This window comes from Camelus bactrianus, chromosome 9 (genome assembly GCF_048773025.1).
Source record: "Camelus bactrianus isolate YW-2024 breed Bactrian camel chromosome 9, ASM4877302v1, whole genome shotgun sequence".
Lineage (NCBI taxonomy): Eukaryota > Metazoa > Chordata > Mammalia > Artiodactyla > Camelidae > Camelus > Camelus bactrianus.
The window spans coordinates 6,340,955-6,355,996 of record NC_133547.1 but is presented as its reverse complement, the minus strand read 5'-3'; the positions used below and the strand labels follow the sequence as shown (position 1 = coordinate 6,355,996).

The 15,042-nt window shown below is 51.0% G+C and overlaps 2 protein-coding genes and 4 non-coding genes across 12 annotated transcripts; all 6 read left to right on the top strand.

Annotated features, from left to right (window-relative positions):
* Nucleotides 1–301: 301 nt before the first annotated feature.
* FLT3LG (fms related receptor tyrosine kinase 3 ligand) lies at nt 302–9,107 on the top strand. 7 transcript variants are annotated; one of them, XM_045510703.2, is made up of 8 exons: nt 302–430; nt 752–818; nt 1,531–1,641; nt 1,876–1,929; nt 2,148–2,291; nt 2,775–2,913; nt 6,672–6,859; nt 8,846–9,107. In XM_045510703.2, exons 2-8 carry the CDS (start codon nt 786–788, stop codon nt 8,888–8,890), a joined length of 714 nt encoding a protein of 237 aa, XP_045366659.2. In that variant the 5' UTR covers nt 302–430; nt 752–785; the 3' UTR covers nt 8,891–9,107. The 7 variants fall into 7 exon arrangements, with proteins under 7 accessions (XP_045366659.2, XP_045366657.2, XP_010945277.2 ...); XM_010946975.3 differs by having other exon boundaries at nt 307–430; nt 2,829–2,913; nt 8,878–9,107; XM_010946973.3 differs by having other exon boundaries at nt 308–430; nt 8,878–9,107.
* Nucleotides 9,108–10,052: 945 nt separating this feature from the next.
* On the top strand, nt 10,053–13,893 carry RPL13A (ribosomal protein L13a). The gene is made up of 8 exons (XM_010946976.3): nt 10,053–10,138; nt 11,865–11,937; nt 12,295–12,360; nt 12,537–12,638; nt 12,832–12,917; nt 13,094–13,153; nt 13,464–13,586; nt 13,778–13,893. The coding sequence occupies exons 1-8, from the start codon at nt 10,124–10,126 to the stop codon at nt 13,862–13,864; spliced, it is 612 nt and encodes a 203-aa protein (XP_010945278.1). The 5' UTR covers nt 10,053–10,123; the 3' UTR covers nt 13,865–13,893.
* On the top strand, nt 11,981–12,064 carry LOC123614572 (small nucleolar RNA Z195/SNORD33/SNORD32 family). Its single transcript, XR_006722008.1, has one exon. It is a non-coding gene; the product is annotated as a small nucleolar RNA Z195/SNORD33/SNORD32 family (small nucleolar RNA).
* Nucleotides 12,677–12,761, top strand: LOC123614571 (small nucleolar RNA Z195/SNORD33/SNORD32 family). Its single transcript, XR_006722007.1, has one exon. It is a non-coding gene; the product is annotated as a small nucleolar RNA Z195/SNORD33/SNORD32 family (small nucleolar RNA).
* Nucleotides 12,956–13,026, top strand: LOC123614573 (small nucleolar RNA SNORD34). The gene has a single exon (XR_006722009.1). It is a non-coding gene; the product is annotated as a small nucleolar RNA SNORD34 (small nucleolar RNA).
* Nucleotides 13,231–13,318, top strand: LOC123614574 (small nucleolar RNA SNORD35). The gene has a single exon (XR_006722010.1). It is a non-coding gene; the product is annotated as a small nucleolar RNA SNORD35 (small nucleolar RNA).
* Nucleotides 13,894–15,042: the final 1,149 nt, after the last annotated feature.

Genomic DNA, 15,042 nt, shown 5'->3' with positions numbered 1-15,042 from the left:
ACTGTCAGTGGGCAGTGAGAGGCAGAAAGTCACAAGCTGAGCACCGGAAAGTATGAAACTACCACTAATCTTAATGTGGAAGGTAACGGGTAGGGGGGGCGGGATTTCAAGGCAAAGAGTAAGGACTCAGGGTGACCTCCTTCTTGCCCTGTGTGCGCTGGTTCTAGATGGAGACAGATACGCATTGGAGCCCTAGCTCCCGATTCTCTGTGTCCCACCGCGGGGGTCAACCCAACCACAGCCCTTTTGAGCCCAAGTTCCGCTGAGGCGCTCTCCACGGCGTCAGCTGCCACCTGTCACCACCAGGTGGCGCCCCTTGCACCAGCCAGATCCACCCCAGCTCCCTATTTCCCCCCAAAATTTCCTTTCACTTTCGATCTCCGTCTGTCACCCGGCGCGACCCCTTCCACACCCAGCTGGGGCAAGCCTGGTGCGTGAGGAGACATGGGCTCTGGGTCCCCGAAGGGCGGAGCCAAGGTCCCCCTCCTGGAGCTGAATGGAGAGGGGTGGGGGTCGGGTCCCTGGGTCTCTGGCCTGGGGAGGATTCTGGGCACCGGACGTCGGAGTTCTTAGAAGGGGAGATGAGGAGTTTTCACCGTAACTGTGGCTCACGCAGGAAGCCCTACAGAGTAGGAGGCGGAAACTTAGCCACATCAAAGGACCCAGGGAGGGGCGGGGAGGTGAAGGGGCGGGCGAGGAGGAAGGGGCTGGGGTGTGGAGGTCCGAGACTCGCTCTTCTGTCCCTTCCAAGATCCGGCCACAGGCATGAGGGGCCCCCGGCAGAAATGATAGTGCTGGCGCCAGCCTGGAACCCAACTGTGCGTATCCCTGAGGGATAAGGTGGGGGAAAGGCAGAGAGGGGAGATGGACAGAGATGGGGGAGATGGACAGAGATGGGGCGGGCAGGGGTGAAGGGGACAGGGCTGGGGGAGGTAGACAGGGGTGGAGTGGACAGGGGTGGGGGAGATGAACAGAAGTGGGGTGACAGGGTTGGAGGTGCTGGACAGAGTTGGAGTGGACAGATGTGAGAGGAGATGGACAGGGATGGGGTGACGGGGTGGAGGGGATGGACAAAGGTAAGGGAGATGGATGGGGAGAGAGGGAGGAGATGGATAGGGGTCAGGGGAAGAAACAGCGAGGTGGGTACAAACGGAGGAGCTGATAGGACCCAGGAGGGAGAAACAGGAGAGATGAGCATGGACAGCAGAAGGCTGGGCAGAGGTGAGAAAGTCCCGGGTGGAAACCGAGAGAGATGGCCAAGTTGGGACGATGGGGAGCGAGACAGGTGGAGCAGAGGCGGGTGAAAACTGCTCAAGACCCGACCGGGGCAGAGAGAGATTCAGGGAAAGATTGTCAGAGACACGGGGGCCAAACGGAGGAGGGGCCGCGAAGTGGGCGCGATGGAATGAGCGGGGGGGAAAGGAGAAAGAGGAAAGAAGGAAGAGGGGGCTGGAGGGGGGACCCTCACCGAGAGAGGGGATCGTGTGTGGAGCCAACAGAGGGCCGCCCCCGCCCCGCGCCCGCCCGCAGACCTCCCTGCTGCTGCTGCTGCTGCTCAGCCCTAGCCTCTCCAGGACCCAGGACTGCTCCTTTCGCCACAGCCCCATCTCCTCCACCTTCAACAGCACCATCCGCAAGCTTGTGAGTTTCCCCGCTCCCATTCTGAGCCCAGGTTCTGCCTCTGGGTCTGAGTTCCCCTTGTCTAGGGCTCTGTCTCTGTGTCTCCTTGTCCCCCTCTCTCTGAGTATCCGCCCCCCATCCCTTTCTCTAGGTACCCCCACCCCCCATCTCTGAGTCCCTGTCCCCCTCTCTCTGGGTCCCAGGAGTTCTATTTCCTCCTGTTTGCAGCTAGGCTGACCCCATTTTCTCCCGCAGTCTGACTACTTGCTTCACGATTACCCAGTCACTGTGGCCACCAACCTGCAAGACGTGAGTCACAGAAGGGAGGGGCCTGGGATGGAGGTGGGAAGGAGAGATTCTAGATTCATCACCCCTTAGGGGACAGGGCTAGTGTGCCTACCGGGCCCCCTCCTCCCCTGGGACCCTGGAGTCCCTGCCCGCAAACCTCTCTTTCTCCTAGCCCCACCTGTCCAAGCCCCCAGCCTCCTCCACCCACGGGACCCAGCGCCAGGGCTGTCTTTCCACAGGACGAGCTCTGTGGGGCCTTCTGGCGCCTCGTCCTGGCCCAGCGCTGGATGGGACGGCTCAAGACGGTGGCTGGGTCCCAGCTGCAAGACCTACTGGAGGCTGTCAACACCGAGATATACTTTGTCACCTCATGTGCCTTCCAGGTCAGCCCTGAACTTGGGAGACAAGTGCGGGGAGTGTGATGTTTTCCTAGGGATTGGAAGCAGAGGTCTGCTAGGCGTTATTGGAGATTTCTTTTGACTGGAGCAACCCCAAGGAGGTGGAGCAGGAACCCCAGTCCCAGTGGGCCGGCCCCCCCCCCCCCCGATGCTGGGAAGTAACACTTCTCTAAGTGCAGGAGGATGGCGAGGTGTCTGGGCCCAATGCACCAATTCTGAGTTTATTTCTGAGGCCCAGTGGAAGGGTCTTGCTAAGGAGTTCTCTCCTCTAACAACCAGAAGGAGGTGATCTAAACTCCCTCTGGGTCCAGGTCTGACTGGGTCCTGTCCTGGGAGTTGCTAAGGATGCTTCCCCCAGCAACCAGGGGGAGCAAGGGTCCAAACTCTCTCTGAGACCCAGGCGTCACCCTTGACCTGAAGTGATGCCGGGTGTGCTGCGGTGGTGACGTCTCCCTCCCCTGCCCCCAGCCCCTCCCCAGCTGTCTTCGCTTCGTCCAGGCCAACATCTCCCACCTCCTGCAGGACACTTCCCAGCAGCTGGTGGCCTTGAAGCCCTGGATCACCCGCCGGAATTTCTCCAGGTGCCTGGAGCTGCAGTGTCAGCCAGGTAAAGGCTCCCAGCAGCCCCCAGCGCACCGCCCCACCTCCCTTCCCCCCTCACAGCCCCTCACCCCTTCTGCCAGGGCACCCCAGACTACCCCCTGCTCTCATGAGCTGTGTGACTTTGGGCATGTTTTCCCAAGTTCATTCCCCTCTGGGCCTCAGTTTACCCATCTCTGAGAAGGAAACAACCATCCCTGCCTGTTTCTCTGAGGCACTTCTAGTCCATAGAAATAGAAAGAGAGCCATATATTTGAGTGCAAATGTTCTTGTAGACATGTTAAAAAAAGTTAAAAAGAAAAAGGTAAATTAACTTTTTTTCAGGATGTTTAATATTTGTTATTTTTAGCATATTATTGGTTGTTTTATTTTTTTATTATTAGCATTATTTTTAATGGAGGCACTGGGGATTGAGCCCAGGACCTCGTGCATGCTAAGCATGTGCTTTACCACTGAGCTATACCCACTCCCCTGGTTGTTTTATTTTTAAAACTTTTTTACATTGGATTCATAGGAAAGGGCAAAGAAAGGTACAGGGAGGTCCTAGACACCCTTCATCCCAGTGTTACATTTTTCTTGGTAACATTAATTATAGTGCAATGTCAAAACCAGGAAACTGACATGAGTACAATCCACAGAGTTCATTCAGTTTACCAGTTATATATGTGAGCATGTGTGTTTGTGTTAGTTTGCTAGGGCTGCTGTAACAAAGAAACCTGGCTATTTAAACAGAAGGTTTTTTTGTTTTTTTTGTTTTTTTAATTGAAGTATAGTCACTTTACAATGTGTCAATTTCTGGTGTACAGCATAATGTATATACATACATATATTCATTTTCATATTCTTTTTCATTATAGGTTACTATAAGATATTGAATATAGTTCCCCATGCTATACAGTATAAACTTGTTGTTTATCTATTTTATATATAGTAGTTAGTATCTGCAAATCTCAAACTCCCAATTTATCCCTTCCCACCCCCTTCTACCCTGGTACCCCACCCTGGTAACCACAAGTTCATTTTCTACGTCTGTGAGTCTGTTTCTGTTTTGTAATAAGTTCATTTGTGTCTTTTTTTAGATTCCACAAACAAGTGATATCATATGGTATTTTTCTTTCTTTCTGTCTTACCTCACATAGAATGATGATCTCCAGTTCCACCCATGTTGCAGCAAATGGCATTATTTTTCTTTTTATGGCTTAGTAGTATTCCACTATGTATATGTGTGTGTATACACACACACACACACACACACACACACCCCATAGCTTCTTTATCCCGTCATCTGTCAATGGACACTTAGGTTGTTTCCATGTCTTGGCAATTATAAATAGTGCTTCTATGAACATGGGAGTATATATATCTTTTCGAATTAGAGTTCCCTCCAGATATATGCCCAGGAGTGGGACTGCTGGATCAACAGCAGAAGTTTACTAATTTTCAGGTGTCAGCAGGACTGGCTCCTTCTGAGGACTATGAGGGAAGGCTCTGTTCCAGGCCTCTCTCCTTGGCTTATAGATGGCCATTTTCACGTTCACAGGGCACCCCCTCTATGCATGTCTCTGTGTCTAGATTTCCCCTTCTTAAAAGGACACCAGTCATATTGGATTAGGGCCCACCATTAATGACCTCATTTTAACCTGATTATCTCTTTGAAGACCCGACTCCAAAAGAGGTCACATTCCAAGGTACGGGGGGTTGGGATTTCATCATATAAATTTTGAGGGGCACAATTCAATGCCTAAAAGAGTGTGTATGTGTGTCTATGTAATTTTATCACACATGTAGCTTCATAGAACCATGTGTGAGTTCATGGAACTTTATCTCCCTCCTAAAACTCCCATCCCAAACCCCTGTAACCAGGAATCTGTATTCTATAATGATGTTATTGAATTTAATTTTACCTTTTTTAAAATAGTTATTTAAATCATAAATTTTACTAACTCCATACCTTTTTTTAATCCAATATATTTTAACCCCCAATAGTACCATTTCAACACATAGTCAATATTTTTAAAAAATTACTTAATGAGGTATTTCACATCCTTTTCTCCCTACTAAGTCTTTAAGAATCTGGTGTGTATTTTACACAGAGGACAGCACATCTCAAGACCAGCCACAGGTCACATGCTGAGTTGCCATGTGAGGCAAGTGGCCGCCATGTTGAATGCTCAGCACTGAAGTTTCCAAATGAAGTAACTTAATTGGAATAAAAGGAGAGACTCTGCCCTGTGAAAACAACTTTGTCAGTTAACTAAGGTTTTCTTTGTGGCCAAGTAGATGATCAGTTTTTTACCTGAACATGGTCTTAGGAAAAGAATAGATTTTGTTTGTTTGTTTTTGATGGGATCAGAGTTGAAGCTGTGTGTATCAACTTTACCTTATGCTGTCAACCTTATTCTATTCACCTATCAATCGTGGTATTATTTAGAGTCTCTCTGACCTTGTTATATTTGTCTACCAGCTCTGTCAAGTTCTGAGAGGAATAGTTAAAAACCTCCTATTCTAATTATATTTTTCTCCATTTCTCCCTAAATTTTCCAATCATTTAGTCATTAACATTTAGCTTTGTCATTTGTATTTATATTTATCACCATTCATTCATTCAGTCAAGACTAATTAACCATCTTCATGGTGCCTGGCATTGGAGACACGGCACAGAATAAGACCGAGTCTGTGTACGTGGTGGGGCTGACCTGCTAATCAAGGAGACAGACAATAAACATGTAAACAGATCATTAAACAGGAAAGTATCTGAGGATAACAAGCCCTGTGCAGGCAAATTAAAACAGGGTGTTGGGGCAGGGAGGGTATAGCACTGCTTAGCATGCACAAGGTCCTGGGTTCAATCCCCAGTATGCCAACTAAGAAGTGAATAAATAAAATAAGTAAACCTAATTATCTCCTCCCCCCCAGATTAAAAATAATAATGAAATAAAACAGGGTGAATGAATCATAGTCTGAGGTGGTTGGCTGGAAAGTCACTATAAATTGGGAATAAGAGAATAGCCAGTGCAAAGGCCCTGAGGCAGAAACCTGCCTACCTGTGTAAGGAATCATGAAGAGGCCTAGGGGCTGAGACCAGGTAAGCGAGGGGAAGAAGGTGGGGGGTGAGGGTCCACAGGGAACAAAAGCAGCCAGGTGGAGTGGGGCTTTGTGAGCCATCATCATTTCACATGTTTTATTATCTGTCCATTCATTCACTCAGATACTTAATTTATGTAAATTAAACTATTGGGGGTAGGGGTATATCTCAGTAGTAGAGCTCAAGCTTAGCACGCATGATGTCCTGGGTTCAAACCCCGGTACCTCCAATAACAAACAAAAAAAAAAGATTAAAAAATAAATTTTTAAAAAATACTATAATATTTAGTGAGCACTAAGTAGTAGGTCTTGGCAATCCGGCTCCTGTCGCCTTGGTGGAACTCAGAGACTACTGGGGGAAGAAAAGGAAGAAACAAATTGATACAGAAGCACTTGAAACATATTTGTCCCATCAGAAAATAAAATGCAGTGTTACTGTGTGCCAGACACTGTTCTAAGCACGTTCTGTATATTCACTCATTTAACTTTTCTGACAAACTTATGAAGTCAGTATGATAATTATCCCCATTTTACAAATGAGGAGACTGAGGCACAGAGAGGCCAGCAGCCCCACCCCCCACCCCCACCCCCACCCCCAGGTCACACAGCCGGCACCAGGCAGGCCTCTTTTTCCTTTCCCTGGCCTGGATCTTCTCAGTCACCCAGCCTCCTCTCTCCCAGCAGACTCCTCCACCCTGCTGCCCCCAAGGAGTCCCGGAGCCCTGGGGGCCACATCCCTGCCGGCTCCTCAGGCCTCTCTTCTGCTCCTCTTGCTGTTGCTGCTGCCGGTGGCCCTTCTACTGCTGGCCTCTGCCTGGTGCCTGCACCGGCGAAGGAGACAGAGGACACCCTACCCTGGGGAGCAGCGGGTGAGCCAGCTGACTGGGCAGAGGGGGTGGGGAGGACTGGAGGGGTGTTTGGAGGCGGCTGGGAGCCAAGATGCCCTGCGCCTCTGATCCCCAGGAGGTGCTGTCCCTGCAGCTAGCTGGTGGAGCACTAACTCGTCTAGGAGAATCCTTGTCCAAACTGAGGACCCTGGACTTGGTGTGGGGGTGGGTGCCCGCAGGAGGGCTGTTAGCAGGGAAGGGTTGGGTCACTTCCCAATGCAAGAAGACCCCTCCTGCACCATGGAGGGGGACAGATTGGAAGAGAGAGACTGGAATGAGGATCTAGGGAGAGAGGACAAGGGCGGGGACAAGGGCCATGGGGATGGAGAGGAGGGGTGGGGCTGGAGACTGACAGGCTTGGTGGATGGGGAGGGGACGAGGGGACCGGGCACAGAGGACCCCAGATCTGGGGAACGTGGTGGGAAGGAGGGAGATTAGGAGAAGACCTCGAGCTCAGCGGGGACCTATGGGCATGAGGGCCTCCGGGGGAGGTATCTGGATACAGGCGTCTGCAAACCAGGAGACAGTGGCCTCCTGGAGCAGGCAGAGGGGACCACCTTTGCAAAGCCCTCCACATGTGTAAAAGCTCAGGGTGTTCTAGCAACTTTACCCAGGCTGGGGTGGATGGGGGTGGAGACTGAAAAATGGCACAGGAATATCTAGGCCTCCAATGCAAAGCCAGGGAGCTGGGACATCCTGCCCAGGGCAGCCGCAAGCCCTGGGAGGCGAACCTGGAAAGAGGTGTTGGGGCAGGAGGCAGGTGGGCCTGAAGGGAGGAAGGAGAGGAGTCACCAGTGGGTTCCTGACCAACCCAGAGGGATCTAACAAGAAACATTTGGCAGTAATCGCTAATACAGAGAGTGCCTCAGTGCCTCAGCCTTGTGCTAGAATTTTCTACAAATTAACTCACTGAACTGAGAAGCTGTTGCCATCATTATCCCCATTTCACAGAGGCTGAAACCAAGGACCAGCAAGGTCAATCATTTGCCAAAAGTCACACAGCCCATGAGTGACAGAGCCAAGATTTGACTCTGGGCCTTCTGGTTCCAGCATCTGTACCTTTCACTCTTCTGCCTCCATTTCCTTATCTGTACAAAAGACTTTAATAATAGTCCTTCTACCATAGCATTGTCAAAGTTAAGTCAAGTGACCATGCAAAGCCATTAGAGCAACACTGTCCAACAGAAATAGGACCCAAGCCACAAATGGGATTTTAAAATTTCTAGTAGCCACATCTTTGTTAAATAAAAATAAACAGGTTACTTTAAATAATATATTTTATTTCACCCTGTATATCCAAAATGTTGTCATCTCAACATATAATCCATACCTTAACAAATTATTGAGATACTTTACATTCTTTTTTTCATACCAAGTCTTGAGAATCCGGTGTGTATGCTACACAAAACATCTCAATTCAGATGCTAAATTTTTATCAGAAAGACTTGCTCTGTATTTGTATTTCATGCAGTTTACAGTTACATAAGGAAATTCATGTACTCAAGTTGTTTGAAACATACAGAAGTTTTCCAGTTACGGGATCAGGGATCAGTTTTCACAATTGGATGATTTTTCATCGCCGCATTTGTTTGGGGCAGTAATTTTCACTAGTTTTCTTTTTCCGTGATACATTGAGAAGTTGTCTCCCCTTCCCTTTTCCCCATCCACACCCTATTTTTCCCACTCTCCCACTAACCACACTTTTTAAGTTTAAATTAGGTAAAATTAAAAACTCAACTCCTTAGTTTTGTTGGCCACATTAGAGTGCCCAGTATTCACATGGGCTGGTATCTTGGCTGTATTGGAGATCTCAGGTCTAAAAAATGTTTCCGTCATCACAGAGTTCTCTTGGACAGCGATGCCCAAACACACAGTGAGCACTCACTGTAGAGTTGTTTTTAGCATTGAGTCTGTGCTGAGCCCTGAGCTTGGTGCTTTCCTCTCCTCTGTCCACGGATTCTCAAACAGCCCAGTGAGTCATCTATTACGCCATTTTACAGAGAAGGACACTGAGACCCAGAAAGAGGAGTCACCTGTCAGAGGACACAGAGCCGGAACTTGGAGGAAGTCAGCTAGAGCCTGGACCCTTCTTTGGCTGCACTGCCTCTGTCACTGTCTCCCCAGGATGGAGGCAACGCCAGCACCCAGCACTGGCCCTGGCCCAACCCTCCCCACTCTGTACAAAGCCCTTGTCCCCAAGAAATTGTATATAAATCATCCTTTTCTACCAGCTCTGGTCAGTCCTGTCTGTAAATGGGGTACTTTGACTTTGGGTCTTGGTTTTTCAGTTAATGCAATGTTTCATTCAGTATCTGTTTTCTGAGGCCTTCTGGGGCCCAGGGCCAGTACAGAGCAATGCTGGGATCCAGACTTGTTATCAGAACCAGCCCAGGCCTCTCAGGGTTCCTGGTCCTTGGGGGAGAAGCCACGGACCCGAGAGAGCCCCAAAACAAGATGACACGCTCTAACTGAGGTAGCATAGACACTGTGGGAGCCCAGAGGAGGTACCCGAGCCAGCCTGAGCTATCTGGAAAGCCAGATTTTAGAAGGTGGGAGTGGAGGGGAGGGCATTCCAGGCTAGGGGCACGACCAAAGCAAAGGCCTAGAATCCAGAAAGTGAGATGCTCCTTTGGGGAACACTCAGGCATCTGGAAGTCATTCCTTCATACATTAGACCTCATAGGGAAGATTATCTCCACCTGTTTTACAGGTGCGGCTACTGAGGCCCAGACGCGGCTTGGGATTTAGCCAGGTTACAAGGAAACCGAACAGGCACCCGAATCCAACTCTCTAAGCCTAGGCTGAGCAATGAAGGGCGAGCCCAGTTGCCCACTGCGGGTCACCACATGCCCCGCAGCCTAATATCGTTTTAGAGAGTAACAACCGCTTCTCCAGCCTTTCCGCCCCAGCCCCCCTGCAAATACAGCGGGCAGCTCGCGTGAGGTTTACGAGCTTCTCCGAAATACAGCGACCAAGACCGAACAGCTCCGTCTCCGCAGAGCCACCTACTACCCCCACGTGATCTCGCCCCGCACAGCCATGGCCGCCTAGGTCCCATGGGAACGATACTGATTGGACAATCAGGAGACGACCCGCCTTCCATTGGGGCCATTCTGCGCACGCGCAAGACACTCTGGCCAATAAAAAGACGGAAGGCGGCCGTGTTGCGTCACTTCCTCCGCCCCTGTTTCAAGGGATAAGAAACCCTGCGGGTACGGTTCCTTCTTTCCCCGGCGGTTGCCGAAGATGGCGGAGGGGCAGGTACAGGCTCCGCGCGGGCCGGGGCGGCGTGGGGCCGGGTGGGGTCCAGGCCGGACCGGGGTTGGACCTCTTTTCTCCCGTCTGAGTGTTGTGGATGGATAACTGAGCAAAATGGAAAGCTCTGGGGGTAAGAGGAATCCGAAATGGTAATATAAGGTGTCGGGACGGCCTTTCGGCCCTGGGCTGCCTAAAATGCGGCATTATTCTTCCTCCGAGGGGCAGCGGTTGGGGCTTACAGCACAAGAAGAGTTACTTCAAAATTTGGCCTTATTTATCTTAACTTTGGCCAGGCCTTGGCCGAATTTGACCCGTGTGTCCTCAGCGATGGGGAAGCACGCGGAAGGCGGCTGCGTGGCCGCGGGAAAATGAGGAGCTTAGGGTTGGCCAAGATGGAGGGTACTTCCGCCCTGGCCCAGGCGCAAGTTGTTTAAGCCTCGTGGGAATGCGCATCAGGGTTCCTTTGCACCTCTGGGTATTTAGGTATGAAATATTTGCAATAGGTCGAAAGAGCTGCTGCCTACAGGGCGTTCAGGAACGAATTACTCTTTTTGCCGGGGCGGAGGACGCGGGGTTGATAGAGTTTTTAAAGGCCTGCTGGCGTTAGAAGCAAAGGACTGATGAAATGTTACGCGGTCCTGGGACATCTTTTGTCCTCAATCACCAGGGGGCCCTCAAGGCAGCAGCAGCAGCTTAGCTGAGTGCCCAGGTTCCTTGTATGACAAAATAGGAGGGGATGGTCTACAAGAGGTGTGCACGTGATGAGTCTGGTTCAGGAAGGAAAATCAGGTTTGAATCCAGGCAAGTTGTAGATTTCTCCAAACGTGTGTCCTTGCGTTTACGGTGCTTAGCGTTATATTTTGTGTAGTTCAGTTAATTTATTACAGTGTTTCTGAGGTGGGTAATCATCTTCCAAGTGAGGAAGTTGAAGCATGGAGACTTGGAGGGTTTTGACAAAAATCACGTCAGGAAGCCTGGCTTTAGATTCTGTAGCCTTCTACACTGCCTTCCAGCAGTCACACTGTGTATAACAAGCACCCAGTAAGAGTTGGGATTTTCACTCTTGACAAGAGACTGAGTATTCACATGAGCAGTTCCCCCGGGGGTGCAGAAGTAGTGAGTAGCAGAGCTAGCCTGGGCTTTTGATCACCCAGCTGATCTTCACCTGCTCTGAACCTCCGTTTTCTTTGCTTTGGAATTCGTGCTGCGGGGAGAGTATAGCTCACGCTTGAGGTCTTGGGTTCAATCGCCAGTACCTCCATTAAAAAAAACCTAATCCCCCCCCCCCCAAAAGATAGAAATTCATGCTAGAAACTACTTTTGAAACCAAGACCGAATTAGAGTTTGTCAAGACTTTACAACTTGACACAGGTCATGAGTTGTTCTGCCTGGATGATCAGTGGGCAGAGTACTAGTCTCGGTTCAGGTCCTTTTACCTTCTCTAACCCACAAACATAATCTGGGCATAGACATTCCTTCCCTTAATGCAGCCAAGATGTGAGGGAGGGGCTGTTTGGTATCTTGTGCTCCTCCCTGAAATCCCGAGTCAAGTCAGTTTGCTTTCTCCACCTCATCTGTAAAATAGCTTTAGGTCCTAGTTCTTGGGTCTGGTGTCTGGTTAGCAGGCACGCTGGGAGGTAGGTGAAACAAGCAGGAAGGGATGATTGCTTGAGGTGGGGAGTCAGAAAGCTCTGAGTGCCTCTGAGCCCTCTCATTCTGTCTCTACCAGGTACTGGTGCTCGATGGCCGAGGCCATCTTCTGGGCCGCTTGGCAGCCATTGTGGCCAAGCAGGTGCTTCTGGGTAAGTCAGCCCTCTGCCCTCAGCTCCCCAAGATGTGAGATCCGGGGTCAGTGATGAGCAAAAATCACCATCTTTCGTTTGAGTCTCACGACTGTGAGATCAACCCCATGCACCGCTCTGAGACCTGCCAGCACACCCCTCCCAGGTTGCAGGCTCTGGGCTCAAAACATTTTCTGTTGTTGAATAAATTAAGCATGAGTCCAGCTCTGCCCAGTACTGCCCTGTGACCTGGAGCAGGAGGTTCCCTTGCCTTTATGCATTGTGGCCAGTTTCTTTCCTGGGTCTTAAGCAGTAAGATGGCAAGTGGCTTCGTAACCTTTGCCCCCTCATGATTGCCTCATTTTCCATTCTCTCTAGGCCGGAAGGTGGTGGTTGTCCGTTGTGAGGGCATCAACATTTCTGGCAATTTCTACAGAAACAAGTGTAAGTTGCGGACAAGGGCTGGAGAGGGTGGGCCTGCGCTGTACTCAGTTCTCCCGGGGTGGAAGGTGCTGGTCTGAGTTCCCGAACAGGCCCTTGGAATTAATGGTTGTATGGCTTGGAAGGAGTTAGTATCCTGCTGGGTCCTTTGAGGCCTCACACCCTCTCCACTCTTGCAGTGAAGTACCTGGCCTTCCTCCGCAAGCGCATGAACACCAACCCCTCCCGCGGCCCCTACCACTTCCGAGCCCCCAGCCGCATCTTTTGGCGGACAGTGCGAGGTGAGCGGGACCCAAGGGCCGCGAGTGGTGACAGGTGGGTGGCCGGTGATGAGGACTTCTCCCACTCGTGTTCGAGTTTCCCAACCATGAGATGACTCCACATGCACTACCATCTGAGGCTGCCTGGCTGCCTGCCTGGGGCAGCGGGGTCCTTGCACAGCCCCTGAGCCAGCCCGCTGTCCTCTGCCCACAGGCATGCTGCCCCACAAGACCAAGCGAGGCCAGGCTGCACTGGACCGCCTCAAGGTGTTTGATGGGATCCCGCCACCCTATGACAAGGTGAGCTAGACCAGGCTCCTCAGCAGCGTCCATGCATCAGGCGTCCGTGATGTTCTGCAATTACCTACATTGTTTGAGCCTCGTGAAAACAGCACTGGCTGAGACGCCTTCCCCAGCCAGCCTTCTCCCGTCTGTCCTTCACTCCAGGCCTCTAAGCCCCTCTCCTTCCCTAACAGAAAAAGCGGATGGTGGTTCCTGCCGCCCTTAAGGTTGTGCGTCTGAAGCCCACACGGAAGGTGAGTTCCAGGTTCCTGAGTGATGGGACTTGGCCACAGGCTTCCTGGGGGGGGGTACACTGGAGAGCTTGGAGACTGGCAGATGATGGCTTTTTTCTCACGATGGTCTGCGGATGCCACTGTGGGCAGTGCCGAAAGTGCCAATGGCTCAGCTGATGCCAGGGGTGGCAGGGAGCCCTTTCAGGGGTAGCTCTGTCTTGAGCTTGCTGAGAAGTTTGATGACTAAACATGGGATCCTGTGGGACAGGTTGTCAGCTATGGTCACCCAGGCTTATTTCCTTACAGCTTAAGTTGTCCCTTCTTCCCCCAGTTTGCCTACCTAGGGCGTCTGGCTCATGAGGTTGGCTGGAAGTACCAGGCAGTAACAGCCACCCTGGAGGAGAAGAGGAAAGAGAAGGCCAAGATCCATTACCGGAAGAAGAAGCAGCTCATGGTGAGGGCGGTGGCAGGTGCTGGAGGGGCATGACGTTCCTGGGCAGGGCCGGGCAGCTAATAACTTCACAGATGGGGTGGTCTTCATTATGTTCTTGGAGGGCTCTGCTTAAGGCCCAGTGTAGGGTTGGGAGCGGGATGAGGGTGGTCCCAGGGGGAAGCCACTCACCATCTTTCCTCTTAACTCCACAGAGGCTACGGAAGCAGGCTGAAAAGAATATAGAGAAGAAAATCGACAAATTCACAGAGGTCCTCAAGACCCATGGACTCCTAGTCTGAGCCCAATAAAATTGACTGTTTATTCTTCACGCTTGGCCTGGCCTGCCCTTCCTCCATCGCCGCCATAGGATGTGGGGACCCCCAGGGGCTGCCATCCAGGTGCCACAGGCAGCCCAGGGCTTAGAAGGCTGGGGACACCAAGGGGACGGACCTTAGTGCTGTTTAGGAAAGGCCGTTTCAGACTTTACAGAGCTCTAAGGGCTGTAGGCATAGTTTGCCTGTGACCAACTCATTTGTGACAGTTGGAACAACCAGTGCAGCATCAGGACTGGTAACGGGGAGCTGGAAGACTAACTGGAAGGGACCCCTACGTCTGCTTAAACCTCCCACAGGGCTGGTTACTATACTCTGCAGCTGTTAGGACGTGAGCGAACGCTTGGGCAGCAGGAGTCCGGTGTCTACAGAGGTGTTTGTGGAAGGGAAGTGCAGCCAGGGGGTCACAGGCATCGCCCTTGTGTCTTCCCTGTGTTTTGTGATTCAACGCTAATAAATTATTTTTAAAGGAGTTTGGCGTCTTTGCAGTGTGTGTGGCTCCCAGGGGAGCCAGGCCCTTGGCAAGATAAGGAAGGGGGCTTAAAGAATAAAACTGGCTGTGCTTTTTTCCACAGATGGATTAGAACCTGCCCTCATGGAAGAGTTGACCTTGGTAGATTTGCGTGCCAAGGAAGTACTTTGAGATGCCTGCCTACGGGATTTGGTATTTCTCAGCATGGCCTGTAGTGCATAGTGTTGCCCAGATTACCGAAAGTTGTCTCACTAATTCAGCTGCAAAGTAGGGAATTGCTGTCCCTCACTGTGGGATGTGGGCTCTTCCAGTCTTGTGCTGTGGTGGGCAGTCTTGTGCTTACTGTAGTAGAAGTATTTTGCAAGTGGTAACTAGGCATTAGAGCAAATGGGATTTTAAAGTTCTTAATGCCTTCTAATAATAAAACTACGTTTTAGGTCTGGGGGGAGGGTATAGTTAAGTGGTAGGAGCACATGCTTTGCATGCACAAGGTCCTGGGTTCAGTCCCCAGTATGTCCTCTGAGAAACCCAATTACCTCCCCCTCAAAAGAAGTGTCAAGGTGTGTCATCTGCTGGGGTGAGTCCCTGAAACGAATTATTAGGGAGCACTTAGCCAGTGCCCAGCCTTTCAGTCATCCATCAAGTCTGAGATCCCTGATGATGAGCAAGAATG